The sequence below is a fragment of the Lithobates pipiens genome, unplaced genomic scaffold (genome assembly GCF_037356315.1).
Source record: "Lithobates pipiens isolate NorthernLeopardFrog02 unplaced genomic scaffold, aLitPip1_a1.2 Scaffold_8, whole genome shotgun sequence".
NCBI lineage: Eukaryota > Metazoa > Chordata > Amphibia > Anura > Ranidae > Lithobates > Lithobates pipiens.
Window position 1 is genome coordinate 3666399 of NW_027507903.1, and position 27052 is coordinate 3693450.

General features: G+C 47.2%; 1 protein-coding gene across 1 annotated transcript in view; it reads right to left on the reverse strand.

The window, feature by feature from the left end:
• Positions 1–7371: 7371 nt before the first annotated feature.
• SPG11 (SPG11 vesicle trafficking associated, spatacsin) overlaps positions 7372–27052 on the reverse strand; it is a gene marked incomplete in the record, with an annotated part of 178052 nt that continues 158371 nt past the window's right edge. Inside the window, 3 exon segments of the mRNA XM_077471981.1 lie at positions 7372–10986; positions 20805–20956; positions 26638–26793. Of these exon segments, the coding sequence (XP_077328107.1) occupies positions 10806–10986; positions 20805–20956; positions 26638–26793 (489 nt within the window).

Below are 27052 nucleotides of genomic sequence, written 5' to 3' on the forward strand. Positions count from 1 at the left end.
ATCTGCAATAATTCATTTTATCCATATTAAATCTCGTCAATTTTAAATGTATATGTAATATATTCATAAGGTCAATACCATGTATGTGTGTGTGTATACATATTAAACCCTTTTTTTTTTACTATGTGCATCATTATTATGTATTGTCAGACTCAATATGGCAATTAAATATACTTTTTAATTATCTCACCCCCCACAAATCAATAGCCTCATTTAAAGTCCCACCTTCCTTTTTCTCATACTGATGGCATTGGTTACAGAAGGATTTCTAAACTTCTCGATGTTCCAGTGAGCACTGTTGGGGCCATAATCCGGAAGTGGAAAGAACACCATTTCACTTTACACCGAACACGACCAGGTGCTCCTCACAAGATTTCTGGCAGAGGAGTGAAAAGAATTATCAGAAGAATTGTCCAAGAGCCAAGGACCACTTGTGGAGAGCTTCAGAAGGACCTGGAATTATCAGGTACACAATAAGTAATGCGCTCGCCCGCCATGGCCTGTGTGCAAGACTCCATTGCTGAAGAAAAAGCATGGTAAAGTTTGCTGCACAACATTTAGAGAGGCCTGTGAAATACGGGGAGAATATAGTCTGGTCAGATGAGTCTGAAATGGAATTCTTTGGATGCCATAATACACACCGTGTTTGGAGGTCACATGGCACATCACCCCAAAAACACCCCCCATACCAACAGTGAGGTTTGGAGGTGGGAACATCATGGTGTGGGGGTGGGGCTGTTTTTCAGAATACGGTACTGGCAAACTTCATAGGTATGAAGGAAGGATGGATGGTGATAAAAACTCTGCTGGTTATCTACCAGGATGACGAAGATGAAAGGAGGGCGGACATCTCAGGCGGACAACGATCCCATCACACAAAGCCAAGGAAACTCAATTGGTTTCAAGGAAAGAAAATAAAGCTGCTAGAATGGCCCAGCCAATCACCTGACTTGAATCCAATAGAAAATCTATGGAAAGAACGAAATCAAATCAGAGTTGATAGAAGAGGCCCACAGAACCTTCAAGATTTGAAGACTGTGTGGAAGAACGGGCCGAAATCACACCTGAGCAGCGCATGCGACTCGTTTCTCCATACAGGAGGCGTCTTGAAGTCGTCATTACCAACAAAGGAAATTTGTACCAAGTATTAACCGCTTGAGATCCGCGCTATAGCCGAATGATGACTACAGCGCGGACCTGCTTTGCCGGGACAACGTCAATAGTGCACGAGCGGCCTGCACGGCCCCTGAGGGGCGCGCGCGGCGCACTCTGTGATCAGCGAGTCTATAAGACTTGCCTGATCACAGATCGGAGCAAGGGGTCGATCCCGACTCCTTACCACGTGACCAGCTGTCAGCCAATGACAGCTGATCATGTGACACAACAGAGCCGGTAAGCCGATCACCGGCGGCCGTGAGAGGGACATCAGTCCTGATCACGGCGAGCTGGGGCCAGCGCAGTAGGTGCCCACCTGCCCCCTGCCAGTGCCACCTAAAATATGGCAAAAAGTGACATCAATTAGTGCCAATAGTGCCACCTATCAGTGCCCACAGTGCCACCTATCAGTGCCCACAATCTGCCTCGCACACACAGTGCTGCACCTCAGTGCCACATATCCATGCCCATCAGTGTCATGTACCAGTGCCCATCAGTGACGCCCATCAGTGCCACCTATCAGTGCCCATCTATCAGTGGTACCTATCAGTGCCCATCCGTGCCACCCATCAGTGCCATCTTATCTGTGCCCATCAGTGCCGCCTTATCTGTGCCCATCAGTACTGCCTTATTTGTGCCTATCGGTGCCACCTTATCTGTGCCTATTAGTGCCGCCTTAACTGTGCCTATCAGTGCCCACCAGCGCCGCCTATCAGTGCCCACCAGCGCCGCCTCATCAGCGCATTTCAATGAAGGAGAAAAATGACCTGTTTACAAAATTTTATAACAAACTATTAAACATGATTTTTATTTTATTTTACATCTTTTTTTGTTTGTTTAGCAAAAAATAAAACTCCCAGCTGTAATTAAATACCACCAAAATAAAGCTCTATTTGTGGGAAAAAAATGATAAAAATTTAATTTGGGTACAGTGTTGTATGACCGCGCAATTGTCATTCAAAGTGCATCAGCGCTGAAAACTGGTCTGGGCAGGAGGGGGGTTTAAGTGCCCAGTAAGCAAGTGGTTAAACACATTTCAGTTTAGCGGGTTCAATACTTTTCCCCGGGATCTTCCATTTTATTACACAGAACTTCATTTCTGAACGGATTTGTTTTGGTGTCTTTGTATGTGTGGATTGGATGGGTCGTTACCGACATGTGGGGGGAGATTTCATGTCAATAGAACCTTTACCGATAGATTTACCTAGAAAAATGGTGACATGTTCAATACTTATTTTACCCGCTGTATATAAGGAAAGCTGACAGGCTCCCATCAGTACCCCCAGAGGCAGAGACGGGGGGGGGGCTCTGTCCAGACTTATGGGGGGTCAGCCGGTAACACAAGCATGCCATTTTATGAAATCATAGCGTGCTAAATAAAAGACTGCAATTGAAAAGTTATTTTTTATAACAATGTTACATTATACATTACAAAATATGGGAATTTTACTGAGTAGCTCAGTTTTTTTTTTTCTTAAACAAAAGTGGAGATCCCCTTCACATATACTATATACACAGAACACAGAGCTTCGTTCAGAGCAAATGTAAAGCCCGGGCCGGACTACAAACACATCCGCCTTTCTTCATCTCCATGACACGGGGGATGGGAAGATTTGTCGTTTGCAGAAGAAAGGTAACATTGTTTATCTAATACTATAATCCTTTCCTGTCCATGCCGATGTCCCTTTAATAAGTTCTGAATGCCAAGGGACGGGAAAGATCAGCTGATCACATGACCACTGTGATTGGGTATCGTGGTGGTCACGTGATCAGAAACCGGTCCCGCTAGCTACCAATCATTAGCAGGGACCAAGAGCCGTCTTTTACACTCCCTGTACCGGGAGTGTGGATCTCGGCACAGAAACAGTGGCTGGTCAGTGAGGCATATGTGCGGTGTGAGAGCGTTAAAGCCCACCCTTTTCCCTCCCGCACATACACTACATTACCAAAAGTATTGGGACGTCTGCCTTTACATGAACTGTAATGGGATCCCAGTCTTAGTCCGTAGGGTTCAGGGTTGGGTTGGGTTCAGGGTTGGGTTGGGTTCAGGGTTGGGTTGGGTTCAGGGTTGGGTTGGGTTCAGGGTTGGGTTGGGTTCAGGGTAGGGTTGGGTTCAGGGTAGGGTTGGGTTCAGGGTAGGGTTGGGTTCAGGGTTGGGTTGGGTTCAGGGTAGGGTTGGGTTCAGGGTAGGGTTGGGTTCAGGGTAGGGTTGGGTTCAGGGTTGGGTTGGGTTCAGGGTAGGGTTGGGTTCAGGGTAGGGTTGGGTTCAGGGTTGGGTTGGGTTCAGGGTTGGGTTGGGTTCAGGGTAGGGTTGGGTTCAGGGTAGGGTTGGGTTCAGGGTTGGGTTGGGTTCAGGGTTGGGTTGGGTTCAGGGTAGGGTTGGGTTCAGGGTTGGGTTGGGTTGGGTTCAGGGTTGGGTTGGGTTCAGGGTAGGGTTGGGTTCAGGGTAGGGTTGGGTTCAGGGTAGGGTTGGGTTCAGGGTAGGGTTGGGTTCAGGGTTGGGTTGGGTTCAGGGTAGGGTTGGGTTCAGGGTAGGGTTGGGTTCAGGGTTGGGTTGGGTTCAGGGTTGGGTTGGGTTCAGGGTAGGGTTGGGTTCAGGGTAGGGTTGGGTTCAGGGTTGGGTTGGGTTCAGGGTTGGGTTGGGTTCAGGGTTGGGTTGGGTTCAGGGTAGGGTTGGGTTCAGGGTAGGGTTGGGTTCAGGGTTGGGTTGGGTTGGGTTCAGGGTTGGGTTGCAGCTATAACAGCTTCACCTCTTCTGGGAAGGCCGTCCGCAAGGTTTAGGAGATGTGTCTATGGGAATGTTTGATCATTCTTCCAGAAGAGCATTTGTGAGGTCAGGCACTGGCTCACGATCTCCGCTCTACTTCCTCCCAAAGGTGTTCTATCGCGTTGAGGTCAGGACTCTGTGCAGGCCAATCAAGTTCCTCCACCCCAAACTCGCTCATCCATGTCTTTACGGACCTTGCTTTGTGCACTGGTGGGCAGTCATGTTGGAACAGGAAGGGGCCGTCCCCCAAACTGTTCCCACAAAGTTGGGAGCATGAAATTGTCCAAAATGTCTTGGTGTGCCGATGCCTTAAGAGTTCCCTTCACTGGAACTAAGGGGCCAAGCCCAACCCCTGAAAAACAATCCCCCACACCATAATCCCCCTTCCACCAAATGATTTGGACCAGTGCACAAAGCAAGGTCCATAAAGACATGGATGAGCGAGTTTGGGGTGGAGGAACTTCACTGGTCTGCACAGAGTCCTGACCTCAACCCGATTGAACACCTTTGGTGATGAATTCAAGAGGAGAGTGCGAGCCAGGCCTTCTTGTCCAACATCAGTGCCTGAACTCACAAAAGCGCTTCTGGAAGAATGGTCAAACATTCCCATAGACACATCTCCTAAACCTTGTGGACGGCCTTCCCAGAAGAGTTGAAGCTGTTATAGCTGCAAAAATGATGGGACATGGTTTACCCCCACTGATACCAGGGCATTTTCTGCTCCCACAGTCCAACCCCCCTAAAGCCTAATGTTTAGAAAGTTTAGAGCCCCCTGTGTTAGGCCATCTTAAAGTGCACCTTCAGCAACATTCTTCTAAAAGCCCCCCATGTGCAACTCCATATCTCCTGAATAGAACATGCCAGTAGAATTTAACCCCTACAGCTCCTACTTTTTCAAAGGCTGCACCTACAGGCTGCACCTACCCCCATTACACATGCGGCTGTGTGGGTTCCTTTCTGCAAAAACCACTGGCCCCTCAAACCCCCCCCCCCAATCCTGCTGTTTGCTGTGCCCTCTAGCAGCCACTCTATACAGTGGAACCTTGGTTAACGAGTGACGCGGTTAACAAGTGTTTTGAAAGACGAGTGTTGTCTCGCAAAACGAGCAGAATTCAAGCTAATGGGGTGTGCGGTACTGCATTTGGCCAGAGGTGTGGGGGACGCCGGTGACGTTCGGAAATACTTGGAATCACTCACTGTTCCCGAGCCTTTCCAAGTTCAGCCGAGCTGTCCCTGAGTATATCTCCGGCTCCCCCCCTCACCTCTGGCCACATGCGGTATTGCATACAATAGAAGTCAATGCGGAACTAATTATCTTTGTTTCCATTGACTTCTATGGGGAAACTCGCTTTGATATGCGAGTGCTTTGGATTATAAGCATTCTCCTGGAACGGATTATTCTTGTAATCCAAGGTTCCACTGTAGCTGCATTTGGTGAACTCAGCTAGAGAAAGAGAGAGCGAACTGTGCATGAGTGAAGTGTGAAAAGGCCGGAGCAGCCGCACCACTGTAATGTCAAGCCCATCCTGCAAATGGTTCAACAGAGGGGGATCAAGGGGGCCAGCACATGTGTAATGGGGGTAGGTGTATTATTTAAAAGAAGGAACACTAGTATGTACTATTCTGAGGATATGGAACTGCATGGGGGGGGGGGGGGGGTGCGCTATTCGGAATATGTTGCTGAAGGTGAACTTACACTTTATTGGAGGGGGATGGGTGGGGCAGGAACTGGTGCTGGCTTATCAGCAAGTCCCAGCAGCATAACGGACAGGTTTGCTAACACTGTTCTGAGCATAATCTTCCCAGACCTTCCACCTCAGATGAATAAACACTTTTGCAGCAAGGGGGATGAGACCACAGAGTCTGCCCTTGGAATACCCAGCATTCCTCATTGTGGGCTGTCCTGCTACAATGAGGCACGCTGTCATTTGTGGCATATTTTGTCAATGGAATGCATGGCAGTTTTATGTTACATTTGTGGTTGCATCACCATTATTTGCTGTCTAATGTCAGCCTATCACACTGTCCACCCATCTGCACCCGGAAGGGTCCTAGGAGGTCATACACACTCCCATCTGACATCACACTTAGGCAGGCCATACACGGTTCCAATCTCAGCAGAAACCAGATAACTCACGGGGGCTGCTGCTAGAAATCATGGGGGGCCCCATATATCCTACCCGACAGGGTCCCCGCCCCCCCCCCCCCCCCCCCCAGCTGAAAGTAACGAAGGACATTGATTTATCAATCCCTTTCTCCACAGACTCAGCTGCACAAATGAATGAACAGGAAGCGCTCACAAACCAAAGCATAGTAAACACTATGCTTCATAGATGAATGGACACAGGGGCGATTGGTAGCAATCGCTCACTGTGTTCATTCAGGAAAGGAAGGGGTCAGTAAATTACATATTTACCGGCCTCTTCGCCCGCTCTCTATCCTGAAACATCTTTCTTTGTGCCGACAGTAGCTGCCAGCGGCAGAGGAGAGAAGGGAAGCCAAAAGCGCTGCGGAGGGAAAGGGGCACACCGGGGGAGGGGGGGGGGCAGACAGCAGATGGAAGGGGCGCATGCGCTAAGACCAATCCCCCCGGCAGTACAGCTGGAGGGAGAAAGAAGAGGAGACGCTGGCAGCGCTACAGGGGAAGGGAGAAAGGGATCGATGTCTGCAATAAGTACCGACTCCCTGGTGCCTGGGCTCCCCCCTTTTGAACTGATGGTGCCCGGGCACAGTACAGGAGTGCCGGCTGTGTTGCCTTATCAGTGGCCCTGTGGATGAGATTCAAACCATGTTTGGGCTGAATGTACCAAGTTGATCGATCAATTAACTTGGGTACAACCAGCATGCTGGGTTTTACCTATGATTATCGCTAGTGGCAGCTGTAGGCGCTACCAATAATCACTGCCTTCCCCTGGCGCCCTGCCGGGATGGGGGCAACAGCTCGGCAGGAGGGATTCCCGCATCAAGACTGTCTGTGCTGATGGGGGAATCAAGCAAATTTCTTTCCTGCATGTGGCGGGCCTTCTGCCTCGTTCACACCGGTGCATTTAAGTGTACACCTGTGTGAGGGCCGTGTTTGCCAGAAAGGGGATACACGGAACCCCTGTGTGCGTTTGAGGGACTGGCCTGTACAGATGTCAAATTGTCAGTGCAGCTGCTGAGTGCCAATGGATGTGAATAGGAATGCCTGAACATCTGTGCATCCCTGTGCAGGAAAATCCCACCCTCGCACGACTCGAGTGTGCGCTTACTTCCGCCCGTGTGAATGAGGTCTAAGGCTCTGTTCACACACAGGCAATTTGAATCGCTGGGAGCGGAATCGCGGTGCAACGCAGGATGCGTTTGCAATGCCATTATTTCTTGATGGCACGCTAAATACGCTGCGATTCTGCCACGCAAAAAAAAAAACGCGCTGCAATCTTGCAAACACAAAAATTGCGCGACACGTGTTGCCCAAAAAGAAGAAGTTTATTCATTGATAAAAAATACAAGGCTTCTCCTAAATGATGGGTGACGTCACAATCCCCATCTCAGCCAATAATAAAAAGCCTTGTATTCATTGATAGAAAAAAAAATACAAGGCTTCTCCTATATGGCAGTGACGTCACAATCCCCATCTCAGCCAATATAAGAAAGCCTTGTATTCATTGATAAAAAACACAAGGCTTCTCCTAAAGGACGGGTGACGTCACAATTCCAATCTCAGCCAATAAGAAAAAGCCTTGTATTTATTGATCAAAAAAAAATGCAAGGCTTCTCCTAAATGGTGGTGACATCACAATCCCCATCTTAGCCAATAAGAGAAAGCCTTGTATTCATTGATAGAAAAATAAATAAAAGGCTTCTCCTAAATGACGGGTGACGTCACAATCCCCATCTCAGCCAATAAGAGAAAGTCTAGTATTCATTGATAAAAAATAGAAGGCTTCTCCTAAATGGTGGGTGACGTCACAATCCCAATCTCAGCCAATAAGAGAAAGCCTTGTATTCATTGATAGAAAAAAAAATAAAAGGCTTCTCCTATATGGTGGTGACGTCACAATCCCCATCTCAGCCAATAAGAGAAAGCCTTGTATTCATTGATAAAAAAAAATGCAAAGCTTCTCCTAAATGACGGGTGACGTCCCAATCCCCATCTCAGCCAATAAGAGAAAGTCTAGTATTCATTGATAAAAAATAGAAGGCTTCTCCTAAATGACGGGTGACGTCACAATCCCAATCTCAGCCAATAAGAGAAAGCCTTGTATTCATTGATAGAAAAAAAAATAAAAGGCTTCTCCTATATGGTGGTGACGTCACAATCCCCATCTCAGCCAATAAGAGAAAGCCTTGTATTCATTGATAGAAAAATAAATAAAAGGCTTCTCCTAAATGACGGGTGACGTCCCAATCCCCATCTCAGCCAATAAGAGAAAGTCTAGTATTCATTGATAAAAAATAGAAGGCTTCTCCTAAATGGTGGGTGACGTCACAATCCCAATCTCAGCCAATAAGAGAAAGCCTTGTATTCATTAACTAAATTGCACGACACGTTTTGCCCAAAACAAGTTCCAGAACTTCGCGTGCAGCAAAATCGCACAGTGTTAAGGGTGCCATTAAGAAATAATGGCATCTCAAACTCGTTTTGCGTTTTTCTGCAAATTCAAATCGCTTATGTGTGAACGAAGTCTTAGCCCTTGTACACACGGTCGGAGATTCCGACAACCAAATCCGTCGGATTTTATCCAAAACTGTTGCATACACACAGTCGGACGAAGTTGTCGGAATGTCCGATTGTACATAACGTGATGACGTTATTTCATTACGACGGGACTACGTTCAGGCTAGTAGCCAATAGCTTTGATGTAGGAATTTGATCTGAGCATGCGTGGCACTTTGTCCGATCGGAATTCTCTACACATGATCGGAGTATGTCCGATCGGAGCATTTTGTTGGAAAATATTTCCGGCAAGTTGGAAAATTTGGTCCGACGGAAACAGTTCGATACATACCACACACAGTCGGAATATGCGACAAAATGCTCCGATCGGACACATTCCGTCGGAATCTCCGATCGGGTGTACAAGGGCTTAGGGTCTGTGTTGAAGGGCTTTCATGGGAAAATGTTTTTAACATCAGATTGGGATGTTTTACGGAGATCATTCAGGATTTGTCTCGGGTGCAGTTGACATGCGTTTGATCCCTTTCAGCTGCTTTTACATTCCCATAGACTTGTTTAGGGAGAGAAGCAGTTCTGAAGCTAACAAAAGCCGGGCAAGAGAGGCCCTCATGCCCTGGTTCACACCGATCTGACAGTTCAGAACCGCATGACAATTCGCAGCCCATTGCCTGCAATGGAAGCATTCAAATTGTTGCGACTCAAGTTGCAGAAACTTAGAAAAAAGGTCCCTGCGCTACTTTTGGGGATTTTATTGTGACCTGCAAAGACTTAAATGTTAAATGAAGTCTCAATGAAAATGGGAGGTGCAAAATCGCACTAATCTGCGGCTTTGAAATTGCACTGAATTAGCGAGATTCCAAAGCATTTATAAACATCCTTTGGGCCAGCTTAAAACAGACGTACGGAGATACGTTCGCCATCCTTCGGGCGGACCGGGTGACAAATCAGATTGGAAACGGACACGCACTCCGTTTCCATCCAACAGCCCCATAGAGAAAAGCGGGCTGTGTCCGTGTCTGCTCTGCATGGCGGAGCGGACACGGACCTGTCATCTGCCTGCTCAGCGGAGAGATCCCCCCCCCCCCCCGCCGCTGAGCAGGCGAATCCGCTTGAATGGATTCCACCCATGTGAAAAGGACCTAAAACCTTTTTACTTGAGCGAACCCGGTCTTTCCAGCGACGGAGACGAGCACACCCGCTGTCTCGGGTCCTGGTTGCATAGCAGTGCAGTCATTGGCTCCCGCTGCTGTCACTCAAATCCAATGATGCGGGAGCCGGGGGCGGGGCCAAGTCCTGCTCTCTGCGTCAATAGACGCAACAGCAGGACAGGAGAGCGCGCCCGGACAAGAGCGGCTCTCCAACGGGGCACTCGAGAAGAGGAGGAGCCAGGAGTGCCGCAGAGGGACCCCAGAAGAGGAGGATCGGGCCGCTCTGATCAAAATCAACTGCACAGATGTAAATAGGATTTTTTTTTGGTTGTTTTTTTTTTAAATTAAGCTTTAGATATCCTTTAAAAGGACATCTCCCTTAACACTGAAGAGTTTTATTTTGTTCAAGATAAGACAAGAGGTGGAAGAGATCTCCTTAATATAGCAATCCAATCCCGTCTCACATCACCAAAACCTCTCATTGTTCCTGTATAATAAACCAATTTCACCTCCATGGCCTGAGACAAGAATTTTTTTTTTTTTTTATGATTATTAAAGTGGAACTAAACCCATCGATTTAACATTTAAAAAAAAAAAAAAAACAGGCATTCCGGCAATGCTTACTCTCACATTTGCCTCCAAACCAAACTGTTAAACCATCAAATGTCTGGTGTCCTAACTGATCACATGTGCTGCACCACGGCAATTCCAGATCAAAGAGAGGCCAAGATGGCAGCTGCCTTGGCTGGAAAGGATAGGAGGGTTTAGTTCCACTGTAATATGAGACGATTGAAAGAATGTAAATTAGCTGATTGAGATGATGTCATTGGATGGAGGTAGCTAAAAGGTTTCTGATTGACTACAGATACATTTGGCAACAATTAAAAGAAAGTGCAAAATTGTATATTCTCCTATCGCTGTGATGATTGCGTCATCTTATCGCTGTGATGATTGCGTCATCTTATCGCTGTGATGATTGCGTCATCTTATCGCTGTGATGATTGCGTCATCTTATCGCTGTGATGATTGCGTCATCTTATCGCTGTGATCACATAACGATAGAACAGCTCCAGTATTACTGAGACAGCATATCAGTGAGACAACAGCGTGTCTGAGAGTCTCTCATCAGGACATCTGTGATGTCATAGAAATTGTTCTCAATCGCCAGATTGTATTGCAAGTTAATGTCCTTGCAACAAGAGATGACACGTTTCAGGTTCTGCAGTCCAGTCGATCCTGGGGGGTTCAGTTTACATCTGAAAAAATAAAAAAACAACACACATTATGAGTATTTCTTGCTAGAAAATTACCTAGAACCCCCAAACATTATATATATATATATACACACACACACACATTATATATATATATATTTCAGCAGAGACCCTAGAGAATAAAAAGAGTAAACTTTAGAGAGTAAAGTTAGCCCAACTTTTTTTGTATAATGTGAAAAATTACGTTACGCCAAGTTAACAGATACCTAACATGTCATGCTTTAAAACTGCACGTTCTCATGGCATGGCAAAAAACGACAGTACTTTAAGTGGTTTTAAAATCTCCCTGCTTGATGCCCCATCATTGGTGTCAGTGGGAGGAATAGTGCCCCATCATTGGCATCAGTGGGAGGAATAGTGTCCCATCATTGGTGTCAGTGGGAGGAATAGCGCCCCATCATTGGTGTCAGTGGGAGGAATAGTGCCCCATCATTGGTGTCAGTGGGAGGAATAGTGCCCCATCATTGGTGTCAGTGGGAGGAATAGCGCCCCATCATTGGTTTCAGTGGGAGGAATAGTACCCCATCATTGGTGTCAGTGGGAGGAACAGTGCCCCATCATTGGTATCAGTGGGAGGAATAGTGCCCCATCATTGGTGTCAGTGGGAGGAATAGTGTCCCATCATTGGTGTCAGTGGGAGGAATAGCGCCCCATCATTGGTTTCAGTGGGAGGAATAGTACCCAATCATTGGTGTCAGTGGGAGGAATAGCGCCCCATCATTGGTGTCAGTGGGAGGAATAGTGCCCCATCATTGGTGTCAGTGGGAGGAATAGTGCCCCATCATTGGTGTCAGTGGGAGGAATAGCGCCCCATCATTGGTGTCAGTGGGAGGAATAGTGCCCCATCATTGGTGTCAGTGGGAGGAATAGCGCCCCATCATTGGTTTCAGTGGGAGGAATAGTACCCCATCATTGGTGTCAGTGGGAGGAACAGTGCCCCATCATTGGTATCAGTGGGAGGAATAGTGCCCCATCATTGGTGTCAGTGGGAGGAATAGTGTCCCATCATTGGTGTCAGTGGGAGGATTAGCGCCCCATCATTGGTGTCAGTGGGAGGAATAGTGCCCCATCATTGGTGTCAGTGGGAGGAATAGTGTCCCATCATTGTTATCAGTGGGAGGAACAGTGCCCCATCATTGGTGTCAGTGGGAGGAATAGTGCCCCATCATTGCTGTCAGTGGGAGGAATAGTGCCCCATCATTGGTGTTAGTGGGAGGAATAGTGCCCCATCACTGATATCAGTGGGAGGAATAGTGCCCCATCATTGGTATCAGTGGGAGGAATAGTGCCCCATCATTGCTGTCAGTGGGAGGAATAGTGCCCCATCACTAATATCAGTGGGAGGAATAGTGCCCCATCATTGGTATCAGTGGGAGGAATAGTGCCCCATCGTTGGTATCAGTGGGAGGAATAGTGCCCCATCATTGGTATCAGTGGGAGGAATAGTGCCCCATCATTGCTATCAGTGGGAGGAATATTGCCCCATCATTGGTGTCGGTGGGAGGAATAGTGCCCCATCATTGCTATCAGTGGGAGGAATAGTGCCCCATCATTGGTGTCAGTGGGAGGAATAGTGCCCCATCATTGGTATCAGTGGGAGGAATAATGTCCAATCATTGGTATCAGTGGGAGGAATAGTGCCCCATCATTGGTGTCAGTGGGAGGAATAGTGCCCCATCATTGGTGTCAGTGGGAGGAATAGTGCCCCATCATTGTTATCAGTGGGAGGAATAGTGCCCCATCATTGGTGTCAGTGGGAGGAACAGTGCCCCATCATTGGTCTCAGTGGGAGGAATAGTGCCCCATCATTGGTGTCAGTGGGAGGAACAGTGCCCCATCATTGGTATCAGTGGGAGGAATAGTGCCCCATCATTGGTGTCAGTGGGAGGAACAGTGCTCCATCATTGGTGTCAGAGGGAGGAACAGTGCCCCATCATTGGTGTCAGTGGGAGGAATAGTGCCCCATCATTAGTATCAGTGGGAGGAATAGTGTCCCATCATTGGTGTCAGTGGGAGGAATAGCGTCCCATCATTGGTGTCAGTGGGAGGAATAGTGCCCCATCATTGGTGTCAGTGGGAGGAATAGCGCCCCATCATTGGTGTCAGTGGGAGGAATAGTGCCCCATCATTGGTGTCAGTGGGAGGAATAGTGCCCCATCATTGGTGTCAGTGGGAGGAACAGTGCCCCATCATTGGTATCAGTGGGAGGAATAGCGCCCCATCATTGGTGTCAGTGGGAGGAATAGTGCCCCATCATTGGTATCAGTGGGAGGAATAGTGTCCCATCATTGGTATCAGTGGGAGGAATAGTGCCCCATCATTGGTGTCAGTGGGAGGAATAGTGCCCCATCATTGGTGTCAGTGGGAGGAATAGTGCCCCATCATTGTTATCAGTGGGAGGAATAGTGCCCCATCATTGGTGTCAGTGGGAGGAACAGTGCCCCATCATTGGTCTCAGTGGGAGGAATAGTGCCCCATCATTGGTGTCAGTGGGAGGAACAGTGCCCCATCATTGGTATCAGTGGGAGGAATAGTGCCCCATCATTGGTGTCAGTGGGAGGAACAGTGCTCCATCATTGGTGTCAGAGGGAGGAACAGTGCCCCATCATTGGTGTCAGTGGGAGGAATAGTGCCCCATCATTAGTATCAGTGGGAGGAATAGTGTCCCATCATTGGTGTCAGTGGGAGGAATAGCGTCCCATCATTGGTGTCAGTGGGAGGAATAGCGTCCCATCATTGGTGTCAGTGGGAGGAATAGTGCCCCATCATTGGTGTCAGTGGGAGGAATAGCGCCCCATCATTGGTGTCAGTGGGAGGAATAGCGCCCCATCATTGGTGTCAGTGGGAGGAATAGTGCCCCATCATTGGTGTCAGTGGGAGGAACAGTGCCCCATCATTGGTATCAGTGGGAGGAATAGCGCCCCATCATTGGTGTCAGTGGGAGGAATAGTGCCCCATCATTGGTGTCAGTGGGAGGAATAGTGCCCCATCATTGGTGTCAGTGGGAGGAATAGTGTCCCATCATTGGTATCAGTGGGAGGAATAGTGCCCCATCATTGGTGTCAGTGGGAGGAATAGTGTCCCATCATTGGTGTCAGTGGGAGGAATAGTGCCCCATCATTGGTGTCAGTGGGAGGAATAGTGCCTCATCATTGGTGTCAGTGGGAGGAATAGTGCCTCATCATTGGTGTCAGTGGGAGGAATAGTGCCCCATCATTGGTGTCAGTGGGAGGAATAGTGTCCCATCAATGGTGTCAGTGGGAGGAATAGTGCCCCATCAATGGTGTCAGTGGGAGGAATAGTGCCCCATCATTGGTGTCAGTGGGAGGAATAGTGCCCCATCATTGGTGTCAGTGGGAGGAATAGTGCCCCATCATTGGTGTCAGTGGGAGGAATAGTGCCCCATCATTGGTGTCAGTGGGAGGAATAGTGCCCCATCATTGGTGTCAGTGGGAGGAATAGTGTCCCATCATTGGTGTCAGTGGGAGGAATAGTGCCCCATCATTGGTGTCAGTGGGAGGAATAGTGCCCCATCATTGGTGTCAGTTGGAGGAATAGTGTCCCATCATTGGTATCAGTGGGAGGAATAGTGCCCCATCATTGGTGTCAGTGGGAGGAATAGTGTCCCATCATTGGTGTCAGTGGGAGGAATAGTGTCCCATCATTGGTGTCAGTGGGAGGAATAGTGTCCCATCAATGGTGTCAGTGGGAGGAATAGTGCCTCATCATTGGTGTCAGTGGGAGGAATAGTGCCTCATCATTGGTGTCAGTGGGAGGAATAGTGCCCCATCATTGGTATCAGTGGGAGGAATAGTGCCCCATCATTGGTGTCAGTGGGAGGAATAGTGTCCCATCATTGGTGTCAGTGGGAGGAATAGTGTCCCATCATTGGTGTCAGTGGGAGGAATAGTGTCCCATCATTGGTGTCAGTGGGAGGAATAGTGTCCCATCATTGGTGTCAGTGGGAGGAATAGTGTCCCATCAATGGTGTCAGTGGGAGGAATAGTGCCTCATCATTGGTGTCAGTGGGAGGAATAGTGCCTCATCATTGGTGTCAGTGGGAGGAATAGTGCCCCATCATTGGTATCAGTGGGAGGAATAGTGCCCCATCATTGGTGTCAGTTGGAGGAATAGTGCCCCATCATTGGTATCAGTGGGAGGAATAGTGCCCCATCATTGGTGTCAGTGGGAGGAATAGTGCCCCATCATTGGTGTCAGTGGGAGGAATAGTGCCCCATCATTGGTGTCAGTGGGAGGAATAGTGCCCCATCATTGGTGTCAGTGGGAGGAATAGTGCCCCATCATTGGTGTCAGTTGGAGGAATAGTGTCCCATCATTGGTATCAGTGGGAGGAATAGTGCCCCATCATTGGTGTCAGTGGGAGGAATAGTGTCCCATCATTGGTGTCAGTGGGAGGAATAGTGTCCCATCATTGGTGTCAGTGGGAGGAATAGTGTCCCATCAATGGTGTCAGTGGGAGGAATAGTGCCTCATCATTGGTGTCAGTGGGAGGAATAGTGCCTCATCATTGGTGTCAGTGGGAGGAATAGTGCCCCATCATTGGTATCAGTGGGAGGAATAGTGCCCCATCATTGGTGTCAGTGGGAGGAATAGTGTCCCGTCATTGGTGTCAGTGGGAGGAATAGTGTCCCATCAATGGTGTCAGTGGGAGGAATAGTGCCTCATCATTGGTGTCAGTGGGAGGAATAGTGCCCCATCATTGGTATCAGTGGGAGGAATAGTGCCCCATCATTGGTGTCAGTGGGAGGAATAGTGTCCCATCATTGGTGTCAGTGGGAGGAATAGTGTCCCATCAATGGTGTCAGTGGGAGGAATAGTGCCTCATCATTGGTGTCAGTGGGAGGAATAGTGCCTCATCATTGGTGTCAGTGGGAGGAATAGTGCCCCATCATTGGTGTCAGTGGGAGGAATAGTGCCCCATCATTGGTGTCAGTGGGAGGAATAGTGCCCCATCATTGGTGTCAGTGGGAGGAATAGTGCCCCATCATTGGTGTCAGTGGGAGGAACAGTGCCCCATCATTGGTATCAGTGGGAGGAATAGCGCCCCATCATTGGTGTCAGTGGGAGGAATAGCGTCCCATCATTGGTATCAGTGGGAGGAATAGTGCCCCATCATTGGTGTCAGTGGGAGGAATAGTGCCCCATCATTGGTGTCAGTGGGAGGAATAGTGTCCCATCATTGGTATCAGTGGGAGGAATAGTGCCCCATCATTGGTGTCAGTGGGAGGAATAGTGCCCCATCATTGGTGTCAGTGGGAGGAATAGTGCCTCATCATTGGTGTCAGTGGGAGGAATAGTGCCTCATCATTGGTGTCAGTGGGAGGAATAGTGCCCCATCATTGGTGTCAGTGGGAGGAATAGTGTCCCATCAATGGTGTCAGTGGGAGGAATAGTGCCCCATCAATGGTGTCAGTGGGAGGAATAGTGCCCCATCATTGGTGTCAGTGGGAGGAATAGTGCCCCATCATTGGTGTCAGTGGGAGGAATAGTGCCCCATCATTGGTGTCAGTGGGAGGAATAGTGCCCCATCATTGGTGTCAGTGGGAGGAATAGTGCCCCATCATTGGTGTCAGTGGGAGGAATAGTGTCCCATCATTGGTGTCAGTGGGAGGAATAGTGCCCCATCATTGGTGTCAGTGGGAGGAATAGTGCCCCATCATTGGTGTCAGTGGGAGGAATAGTGTCCCATCAATGGTGTCAGTGGGAGGAATAGTGCCCCATCAATGGTGTCAGTGGGAGGAATAGTGCCCCATCATTGGTGTCAGTGGGAGGAATAGTGCCCCATCATTGGTGTCAGTGGGAGGAATAGTGCCCCATCATTGGTGTCAGTGGGAGGAATAGTGCCCCATCATTGGTGTCAGTGGGAGGAATAGTGCCCCATCATTGGTGTCAGTGGGAGGAATAGTGTCCCATCATTGGTGTCAGTGGGAGGAATAGTGCCCCATCATTGGTGTCAGTGGGAGGAATAGTGCCCCATCATTGGTGTCAGTTGGAGGAATAGTGTCCCATCATTGGTATCAGTGGGAGGAATAGTGCCCCATCATTGGTGTCAGTGGGAGGAATAGTGTCCCATCATTGGTGTCAGTGGGAGGAATAGTGTCCCATCAATGGTGTCAGTGGGAGGAATAGTGCCTCATCATTGGTGTCAGTGGGAGGAATAGTGCCCCATCATTGGTATCAGTGGGAGGAATAGTGCCCCATCATTGGTGTCAGTTGGAGGAATAGTGCCCCATCATTGGTGTCAGTGGGAGGAATAGTGTCCCATCATTGGTGTCAGTGGGAGGAATAGTGTCCCATCATTGGTGTCAGTGGGAGGAATAGTGTCCCATCATTGGTGTCAGTGGGAGGAATAGTGCCTCATCATTGGTGTCAGTGGGAGGAATAGTGTCCCATCAATGGTGTCAGTGGGAGGAATAGTGCCTCATCATTGGTGTCAGTGGGAGGAATAGTGCCTCATCATTGGTGTCAGTGGGAGGAATAGTGCCCCATCATTGGTGTCAGTGGGAGGAATAGTGTCCCATCAATGGTGTCAGTGGGAGGAATAGTGCCTCATCATTGGTGTCAGTGGGAGGAATAGTGCCTCATCATTGGTGTCAGTGGGAGGAATAGTGCCCCATCATTGGTATCAGTGGGAGGAATAGTGCCCCATCATTGGTGTCAGTTGGAGGAATAGTGCCCCATCATTGGTATCAGTGGGAGGAATAGTGCCCCATCATTGGTGTCAGTGGGAGGAATAGTGTCCCATCATTGGTGTCAGTGGGAGGAATAGTGCCCCATCATTGGTGTCAGTGGGAGGAATAGTGCCCCATCATTGGTATCAGTGGGAGGAATAGTGCCCCATCATTGGTGTCAGTGGGAGGAATAGTGTCCCATCATTGGTGTCAGTGGGAGGAATAGTGTCCCATCAATGGTGTCAGTGGGAGGAATAGTGCCTCATCATTGGTGTCAGTGGGAGGAATAGTGCCCCATCATTGGTGTCAGTGGGAGGAATAGTGCCCCATCATTGGTGTCAGTGGGAGGAATAGTGCCCCATCATTGGTGTCAGTGGGAGGAATAGTGCCCCATCATTGGTGTCAGTGGGAGGAATAGTGCCCCATCATTGGTGTCAGTGGGAGGAATAGTGTCCCATCATTGGTGTCAGTGGGAGGAATAGTGTCCCATCATTGGTGTCAGTGGGAGGAATAGTGCCTCATCATTGGTGTCAGTGGGAGGAATAGTGCCTCATCATTGGTGTCAGTGGGAGGAATAGTGCCCCATCATTGGTATCAGTGGGAGGAATAGTGCCCCATCATTGGTGTCAGTTGGAGGAATAGTGCCCCATCATTGGTATCAGTGGGAGGAATAGTGCCCCATCATTGGTGTCAGTGGGAGGAATAGTGTCCCATCATTGGTGTCAGTGGGAGGAATAGTGTCCCATCAATGGTGTCAGTGGGAGGAATAGTGCCTCATCATTGGTGTCAGTGGGAGGAATAGTGCCTCATCATTGGTGTCAGTGGGAGGAATAGTGCCCCATCATTGGTGTCAGTGGGAGGAATAGTGCCCCATCATTGGTGTCAGTGGGAGGAATAGTGCCCCATCATTGGTGTCAGTGGGAGGAATAGTGCCCCATCATTGGTGTCAGTGGGAGGAACAGTGCCCCATCATTGGTATCAGTGGGAGGAATAGCGCCCCATCATTGGTGTCAGTGGGAGGAATAGTGCCCCATCATTGGTGTCAGTGGGAGGAATAGTGCCTCATCATTGGTGTCAGTGGGAGGAATAGTGTCCCATCATTGGTATCAGTGGGAGGAATAGTGCCCCATCATTGGTGTCAGTGGGAGGAATAGTGCCCCATCATTGGTGTCAGTGGGAGGAATAGTGCCTCATCATTGGTGTCAGTGGGAGGAATAGTGCCTCATCATTGGTGTCAGTGGGAGGAATAGTGCCCCATCATTGGTGTCAGTGGGAGGAATAGTGTCCCATCAATGGTGTCAGTGGGAGGAATAGTGCCCCATCAATGGTGTCAGTGGGAGGAATAGTGCCCCATCATTGGTGTCAGTGGGAGGAATAGTGCCCCATCATTGGTGTCAGTGGGAGGAATAGTGCCCCATCATTGGTGTCAGTGGGAGGAATAGTGCCCCATCATTGGTGTCAGTGGGAGGAATAGTGCCCCATCATTGGTGTCAGTGGGAGGAATAGTGTCCCATCATTGGTGTCAGTGGGAGGAATAGTGCCCCATCATTGGTGTCAGTGGGAGGAATAGTGCCCCATCATTGGTGTCAGTTGGAGGAATAGTGTCCCATCATTGGTATCAGTGGGAGGAATAGTGCCCCATCAATGGTGTCAGTGGGAGGAATAGTGCCCCATCATTGGTGTCAGTGGGAGGAATAGTGCCCCATCATTGGTGTCAGTGGGAGGAATAGTGCCCCATCATTGGTGTCAGTGGGAGGAATAGTGCCCCATCATTGGTGTCAGTGGGAGGAATAGTGTCCCATCATTGGTGTCAGTGGGAGGAATAGTGCCCCATCATTGGTGTCAGTGGGAGGAATAGTGCCCCATCATTGGTGTCAGTTGGAGGAATAGTGTCCCATCATTGGTATCAGTGGGAGGAATAGTGTCCCATCATTGGTGTCAGTGGGAGGAATAGTGCCCCATCATTGGTGTCAGTGGGAGGAATAGTGTCCCATCATTGGTGTCAGTGGGAGGAATAGTGTCCCATCATTGGTGTCAGTGGGAGGAATAGTGTCCCATCAATGGTGTCAGTGGGAGGAATAGTGCCTCATCATTGGTGTCAGTGGGAGGAATAGTGCCTCATCATTGGTGTCAGTGGGAGGAATAGTGCCCCATCATTGGTATCAGTGGGAGGAATAGTGCCCCATCATTGGTGTCAGTTGGAGGAATAGTGCCCCATCATTGGTGTCAGTGGGAGGAATAGTGTCCCATCATTGGTGTCAGTGGGAGGAATAGTGTCCCATCATTGGTGTCAGTGGGAGGAATAGTGTCCCATCATTGGTGTCAGTGGGAGGAATAGTGTCCCATCATTGGTGTCAGTGGGAGGAATAGTGTCCCATCAATGGTGTCAGTGGGAGGAATAGTGCCTCATCATTGGTGTCAGTGGGAGGAATAGTGCCTCATCATTGGTGTCAGTGGGAGGAATAGTGCCCCATCATTGGTATCAGTGGGAGGAATAGTGCCCCATCATTGGTGTCAGTTGGAGGAATAGTGCCCCATCATTGGTATCAGTGGGAGGAATAGTGCCCCATCATTGGTGTCAGTGGGAGGAATAGTGTCCCATCATTGGTGTCAGTGGGAGGAATAGTGCCCCATCATTGGTGTCAGTGGGAGGAATAGTGCCCCATCATTGGTATCAGTGGGAGGAATAGTGCCCCATCATTGGTGTCAGTGGGAGGAATAGTGTCCCATCATTGGTGTCAGTGGGAGGAATAGTGTCCCATCAATGGTGTCAGTGGGAGGAATAGTGCCTCATCATTGGTGTCAGTGGGAGGAATAGTGCCCCATCATTGGTGTCAGTGGGAGGAATAGTGCCCCATCATTGGTGTCAGTGGGAGGAATAGTGCCCCATCATTGGTGTCAGTGGGAGGAATAGTGCCCCACCATTGGTATCAGTAGGAGGAATAGTGTCCCATCATTGGTATCAGTAGGAGGAATAGTGTCCCATCATTGGTGTCAGTGGGAGGAATAGTGTCCCATCATTGGTATCAGTAGGAGGAATAGTGTCCCATCATTGGTGTCAGTGGGAGGAATAGTGCCTCATCATTGGTATCAGTAGGAGGAACTTACTTGTTGGATATTTGCTCAAAGACTCCTTTGCTGAGTAGTTGCCGCTGCTTCAGTTCCTCTAAATACTGGAAGTCGCCTCCAACAATCACCTTCTGATAGAGGACCTCAGCCCAGTCTGGCTGTACTTCATAAGCTTCAGAAACAATCACCGCCTAAAAGACGAGAGAGGAGTGGCCGGATCCGTCAGGAAGGAGCGCAGTGACTCAATTCATTATGGATTAAAGAAATGAATGATTATATATAGAAATGAATTAGGCTCATGCGGACTGGCATGTTTTGCCATCATCCCTTGGTAAACAAAACAGTTGAGACCTCAAATATTGGGATTTTAAAGGCAATATAAAGAAAGAGAAAAAATTCTATAAATAATATATAATTTATTAATACACAAAAAGAAAATCCTAAAAAACAGCAATCCTATGGATACAACCAAAGGTAATGAAAATTGGATACATAAATACATATCAGCATGACAGTAGAAAGTGGCAAATTTCAACAAAGAGAACATTATAGAACATCACCCAATGTGGTAAGTAGTTGAAGAGTCCGCTGTGTTTTCGAAAAAGCGCATATAAATTCTTCATCAGGAAAAATAAAAACACTTTATGTCAGAATATTGATCATAGAAAGGAAAGCTCCTCCATCTTAGACACTACAATGAAGTCGGTATAAGTCCTCCACCGCATTAACCACTTGCAGACCGGACCAATTTGCTGGTCAAAGACCAGACCACTTTTTGCGATTCGGCACTGCGTCGCTTTAACTGACAATTGCGTGGTCGTGCGACGTGGCTCCCAAACAAAATTGACGTCCTTTTTTTCCCGCATTATTTTTTACTTTTTGTTATAATAAATATCCCCCAAAAATATATAGAAAAAACATTTTTTCCCTCAGTTTAGGCCGATACGTATTCTTCTACATATTTTTGGTAAAAAATGGCAATAAGCGATTATTGATTGGTTTGCGCAAAAGTTATAGCGTTTACAAAATAGGGATAGTTTTATAGCATTTTTATTAATAATTTTTTATTATTTTTTTTTTACTAGTAATGGTGGCGATCAGCGATTTTTATTGTGACTGCGACATTGTGGGGGACCCATTGGACATTTTTGGGACCATTGTCATTTATACAGCAATCACTGCTATATAAATGCAGTGATTCCTGTGTAAATGACACTGGCAGTGAAAGGGTTAACCAGTGGGTGGCAGTGTAGGGGTTAAGTGTTCCTAGGGGCGTGTTACTAACTGTGGGGGGGTTGGGCTTTCATTTAGTGAACACTGATCTCTGCTCCAATCACATGGAGCAGAGATCAGCGTCACTAGTTGCTAGGCAGAATGGAGAAATGCGGTTTACAGCGGCATTTCTTCATTTGGCCGCTCCATGAGACGATCGCGGGTATGCCCGCGGCGATCGAGTCCGCGGGTCCCGCGACCGGACTCACAGGGGTCCCGACCAGCGCGGGAGCGCGGCAAATTTAAAGGGACGTACATGTACGCCCATTTGCCTGCCCGTGCCATTCTGTCGACGTACATCGTCGTGCGCTGGTCGGCAAGTGGTTAAGAGGCCCAAGAGTAGAACACTCAACAAGGACGTCAAATCCCAAAAGGCTCCATCATTTCACATCCCAAACCCCCCAAAATATTCAGGAGGAATGGGAAAGGGGTATAGAGCACAAAAATAGGGATGCTCGACTCTGGAGTATCCACGCCACCACCGGCTCTGGTCCAGCAAACAGTAAGTCCCCCTAAGAGTATAAACAACGATCTTCTTGTTTATCCCTTTCATGACTAAGCCTATTTTCGGCATTTGGTGTTTACAAGTTAAAATCCATATTTTTTGCTAGAAAATTACTTGGAACCCCCAAACATTACTCTAGAGAATAAAACGGCGATTGTTGCAATATTTTATGTCACACGGTATTTGCGCAGCAGTGTTTAAAATGCAACTTTTTGGGAAAAGGGACACTTTCACAAATTAAAAAAAAAAAAAAACAGGAAAATTAGCCCAATTTTTTTGCGTAATGTGAAAGATAATGTTACGAGTAAATAGATACCAAACATGTCACACTTTATAATTGCACGCACTTGTAGATTGATGACAAAGTACGGTACCTAAAAATCTCAATAGGCGACGCTTTAAATTTTTTTTTACGGTTACCAGGTTAGCGTTACAGAGGAGGTCTACTGCTAGAATTATTGCTCTCGCTCTGACGATCGCGGCGATACCTCACATGTGTGATTTGAGCACCATTTACATACGCGGGCGCGACTTCCGTATGCGTTTTCTTTGCTTCGCGAGCTCGCGGGGACGGCGGGTGCTTTAAAAAATTTTTTTTATTTATTTATTTTATTTATTTTAAAATGACTAAATTGTTTTTTAAAAAAAAATTAAAAATTTGATCACTTTTATTGCTGTCACAAGGAATGTAAACATCCCTTGTGACAGTAATAGGTGGTGACAGGTACTCTTTATGGAGGGATCGGGGGTCTAAAAGACCCCCCCACCCCTCCTTTACACTTCAATGTATTCAGATCGCCGAAAACGGCGATTCTGAATACCGGATATCTTTTTAAAACCGGCGCCATTGGCAGCCGAGTAAACGGGAAGTGACGTCATGACGTCGCTTCCGTGTTTACTATGAGGAGACTGGAACGAAGCTGATTACGGCTTCGTTCCAGTTCCTCCGCAGCAGCCGGAGGCAGCGGAATGTGAATCGGTGCTCCCGATCGAGCGGGAGCACCGGTAACAGCGGCGGGAGGCGGCGGGAGGGGGGGGACGTCCCCTTCCGCTCCTCCGGCATAACAGCCGCATCGGTTGTTATGGCTGGATAGCCAATCGCCCGCTGAAAAAAACGGTACCGGGATGATGCCTGCAGGTGCGGGCATCATCCCGGTATAACCCCCGGAAGCCGAGTACGCACATCTGCGTACGCTTGGCGGGAAAGGGATTATTATTCCAAGACACACAGATTCAAAATGGATGGATCCATTTGAATCTGTGGGTCTTTGAATAATAAACAAGGACTGAAATCCTGCAGTGCCCACAAGTTCCCCCTGTTCAAGAAAGCCCATGTACAGGTCCGCCTGAAGTTTGCTAATGAACATCTGAATGATTCCGAGGAGAACTGGGGGAAAGTATCGTGGTCAGATGAGACCAAAATCGAGCTCTTTGGCATCAACTCAACTCGCCATGACCTGAAGAACACCATCCCCCACCGTCAAACATGGAGGTGGAAACATTATGCTTTGGGGGTGTTTTTCTGCTAAGGGGACAGGACAACTTCACCACATCAAAGGGATGATGGACGGGGACCATGTACCATCAAATCCTGGGTGAGAACCTCCTTCCCTCATTCAGGGCATTGAAAATGGGTCGATGGATGGGATTATCCAGCATGACAATGACCCAAAACACATGGCCAAGGCAACAAAGCAGTGGAACAAAATGAAGCACATTAAGGTCCTTGAGTGGCCTAGCCAATCTCCAGACCTTGATCCCATAGAAAATATGTGGAAGGAGCTGAAGGGTTGAGTTACCAAACATCAGCCTCAAAACCTGGAGGGGATCTGCAAAGAGGACAAAATCCCTCCTGAGATGTGTGCAAACCTGGTGACCAACTACAAGAAACGTCTGACCTCTGTGATCGCCGACAAGGGTTTCTCCACCAAGTACTAAGGCTGGCCATACATGGTCGAATTTCGAAAGAATTTTCTTTTGAAAATCTGTGCGTTTTGTGACACCATTGATTACGAAATTCGGCCAACCAAGCCTTCAAATTCACCTCATGTTGCTACAGAAAAGAATTTTCGTGGCTGGGAATCTTCTTTTCTTTCCGGGAATTTTCTTTCCTTGCACATTTGCATTTCTTTTCCGATTACATTTCTCGCACGATTCTCCCATCAGTGATTAGAAAATCATTTGTTTTTCAAAAAATTTCCAACATGTCCGATTACTCAAATTTGATTGCCGCACGAAAACCGGCTGTTGCTGCAGCCCCACTAATGTTGCGAAATACGAACGAAAAATTATTGGATAAGATTTTCGAAAGAAAATTCATACGAAATTCGACCCGTGTATGGCCTGCCTTAGTCGTGTTTTTTTGCGAAGGGGTCAAATCCTTAGTTCACTCATTTTAAGAGAGCGGAGATCTGAGCCTAATCTCAGCCGGTTACCTGTATAGAAGACACCTGGGAGCAAGAAATTGATTGATAAGGGATGAAATACTTATTTCACTCATTAAAATGCAAATCAATTTATAACTTTTTTGAAAACGTTTTTCTGGATATTTTTGTTGTTATTCTGTCTCTCGCTGTTAAAATAAACCGACCAATAAAATTATAGACTGATTTCTTTGTCATTTCTTTGTCAGCGGGCAAACGTACAAAATCAGCAGGGGGTCAAATACTTTTTCCCCTCACTGTAACACTATGAAAATTGAACAATTACAAGGGACAGACGGTAGCGGGAGACTTATGCAAAGCCCTGTAAATGGGACAACAGTAATCCACATTGCCATGGAGTACATGCGGCACCAATCGAATGGAATGACATGGAGGATGGATCACGGTGCAGGAACAATGACTGTATATTACATTTTATTTTTTTCCCGGTAATAGGTTGTTCTGTTGTATGAAAGGTTTAAGAGTACAGCCTCAGATAATTATAAATCAGATATGATGTACCATCATCCATAGAGTTTTTAGAGAATGGAGTTTTTTTTTGGTATGGGGGTAATAAGATAGCCGTTCACGCTAACTTTTCATACTCAACCAAGACCAAAAGATTGATGTTGGACTATACCGGTACTTTATATATAGAAAACAAAAAGAAGCTTGTAAATAATAATAAAATTTAACATATGTTTAATAATTGAAAAAAAAAAAAAAAACAACAGAATACAAAATATCATAGATAAAATTCTAATACACCCCAGATTGACATATACAAATACTCATAATAGAGTTCGATTCTGGTGGCGTAGGTGGAAAATTCCTCTACTAGTTTCGCGGGTAATCCGCTTCTTCAGGAGGAGGTCTATATAGGTAAATAATATATAGTTCATAAACAATTAACAATTTATATAAATAGAAAAACAGAAAATTATTCAGCCAATAATTATATAGGATAACAAATAAAAAAATAAGGGGAATGTGGGAACATTCACTCACCCAGAAAATCAGAGAAGCATACGCATCCCATCCCCCATGTCCGCCGGAGGGGGAATATAGAAGGGGCCCACCTACCCAAAGTTTGTTTTTATTTCCCTCTTCTCTGATTTTTTGGTGAGTGAATGTTCCCACATTCCCCGTTTTTTTTAATTTTTATTTGTTATCCTATATAATTATTGGCTGAATAATTTTCTGTTTTTCTATTTATATGAATTGTTAATTGTTTACGAACTATATATTATTTACCTATATAGACCTCCTCCTGAAGAAGCGGATGACCCGCGAAACTAGTAGAGGAATTTTCCTCCTACGCCACCAGAATCGAACTCTATTATGAGTATTTGTATATGTCAATCTGGGGTGTATTAGAATTTTATCTATGATATTTTGTATTCTGTTGTTTTTTCTTTTTTCAATTATTAAACATATGTTAAATTTTATTATTATTTACAAGCTTCTTTTTGTTTTCTATATATAAAGTACCGGTATAGTCCAACATCAATCTTTTGGTCTTGGTTGAGTATGAAAAGTTAGCGTGAACGGCTATCTTATTACCCCCATACCAAAAAAAAAACTCCATTCTGTTGTATGAAAGAATATGCAGAAAGCACACCTGAAAATGTACAAAAGGCAAACACAAGACGGAAGTCTCAGCAGGACATACCTGGTAGAACCGCGGCAGCGCCATTATGGGCTCTATTAAGCTCTCTCGATCCAAATTGATGAGCTGGGTTTTGTGGCCGCTCTTCAGTAGGTGAAGCTGTAGAGTCAGAAGGCGGGTCAGACGGGCACATCGCAGGGACTGACGGACACAGGAATCCTACATAGAGATGGATACGAGAAATACAGAATGAAGGCAACAAAACAGTTCACTGCAAGCTCTAAGGTCAATGTAGTTTTATTAATTAGAAGCAAGAGTTTGCTCTGTGCAATGGGTATTTGAGCAATAATTCTACCCCTAGACCTCCGCTGTAACTCAAAACTGTTAACCTTAATTGTCGCCCATGGAGATTTTTAAGGGTAAAAGTTACATAGTTAGTAAGGTTGAATAAAGACACCAGTCCATCCAGTTCAACCTG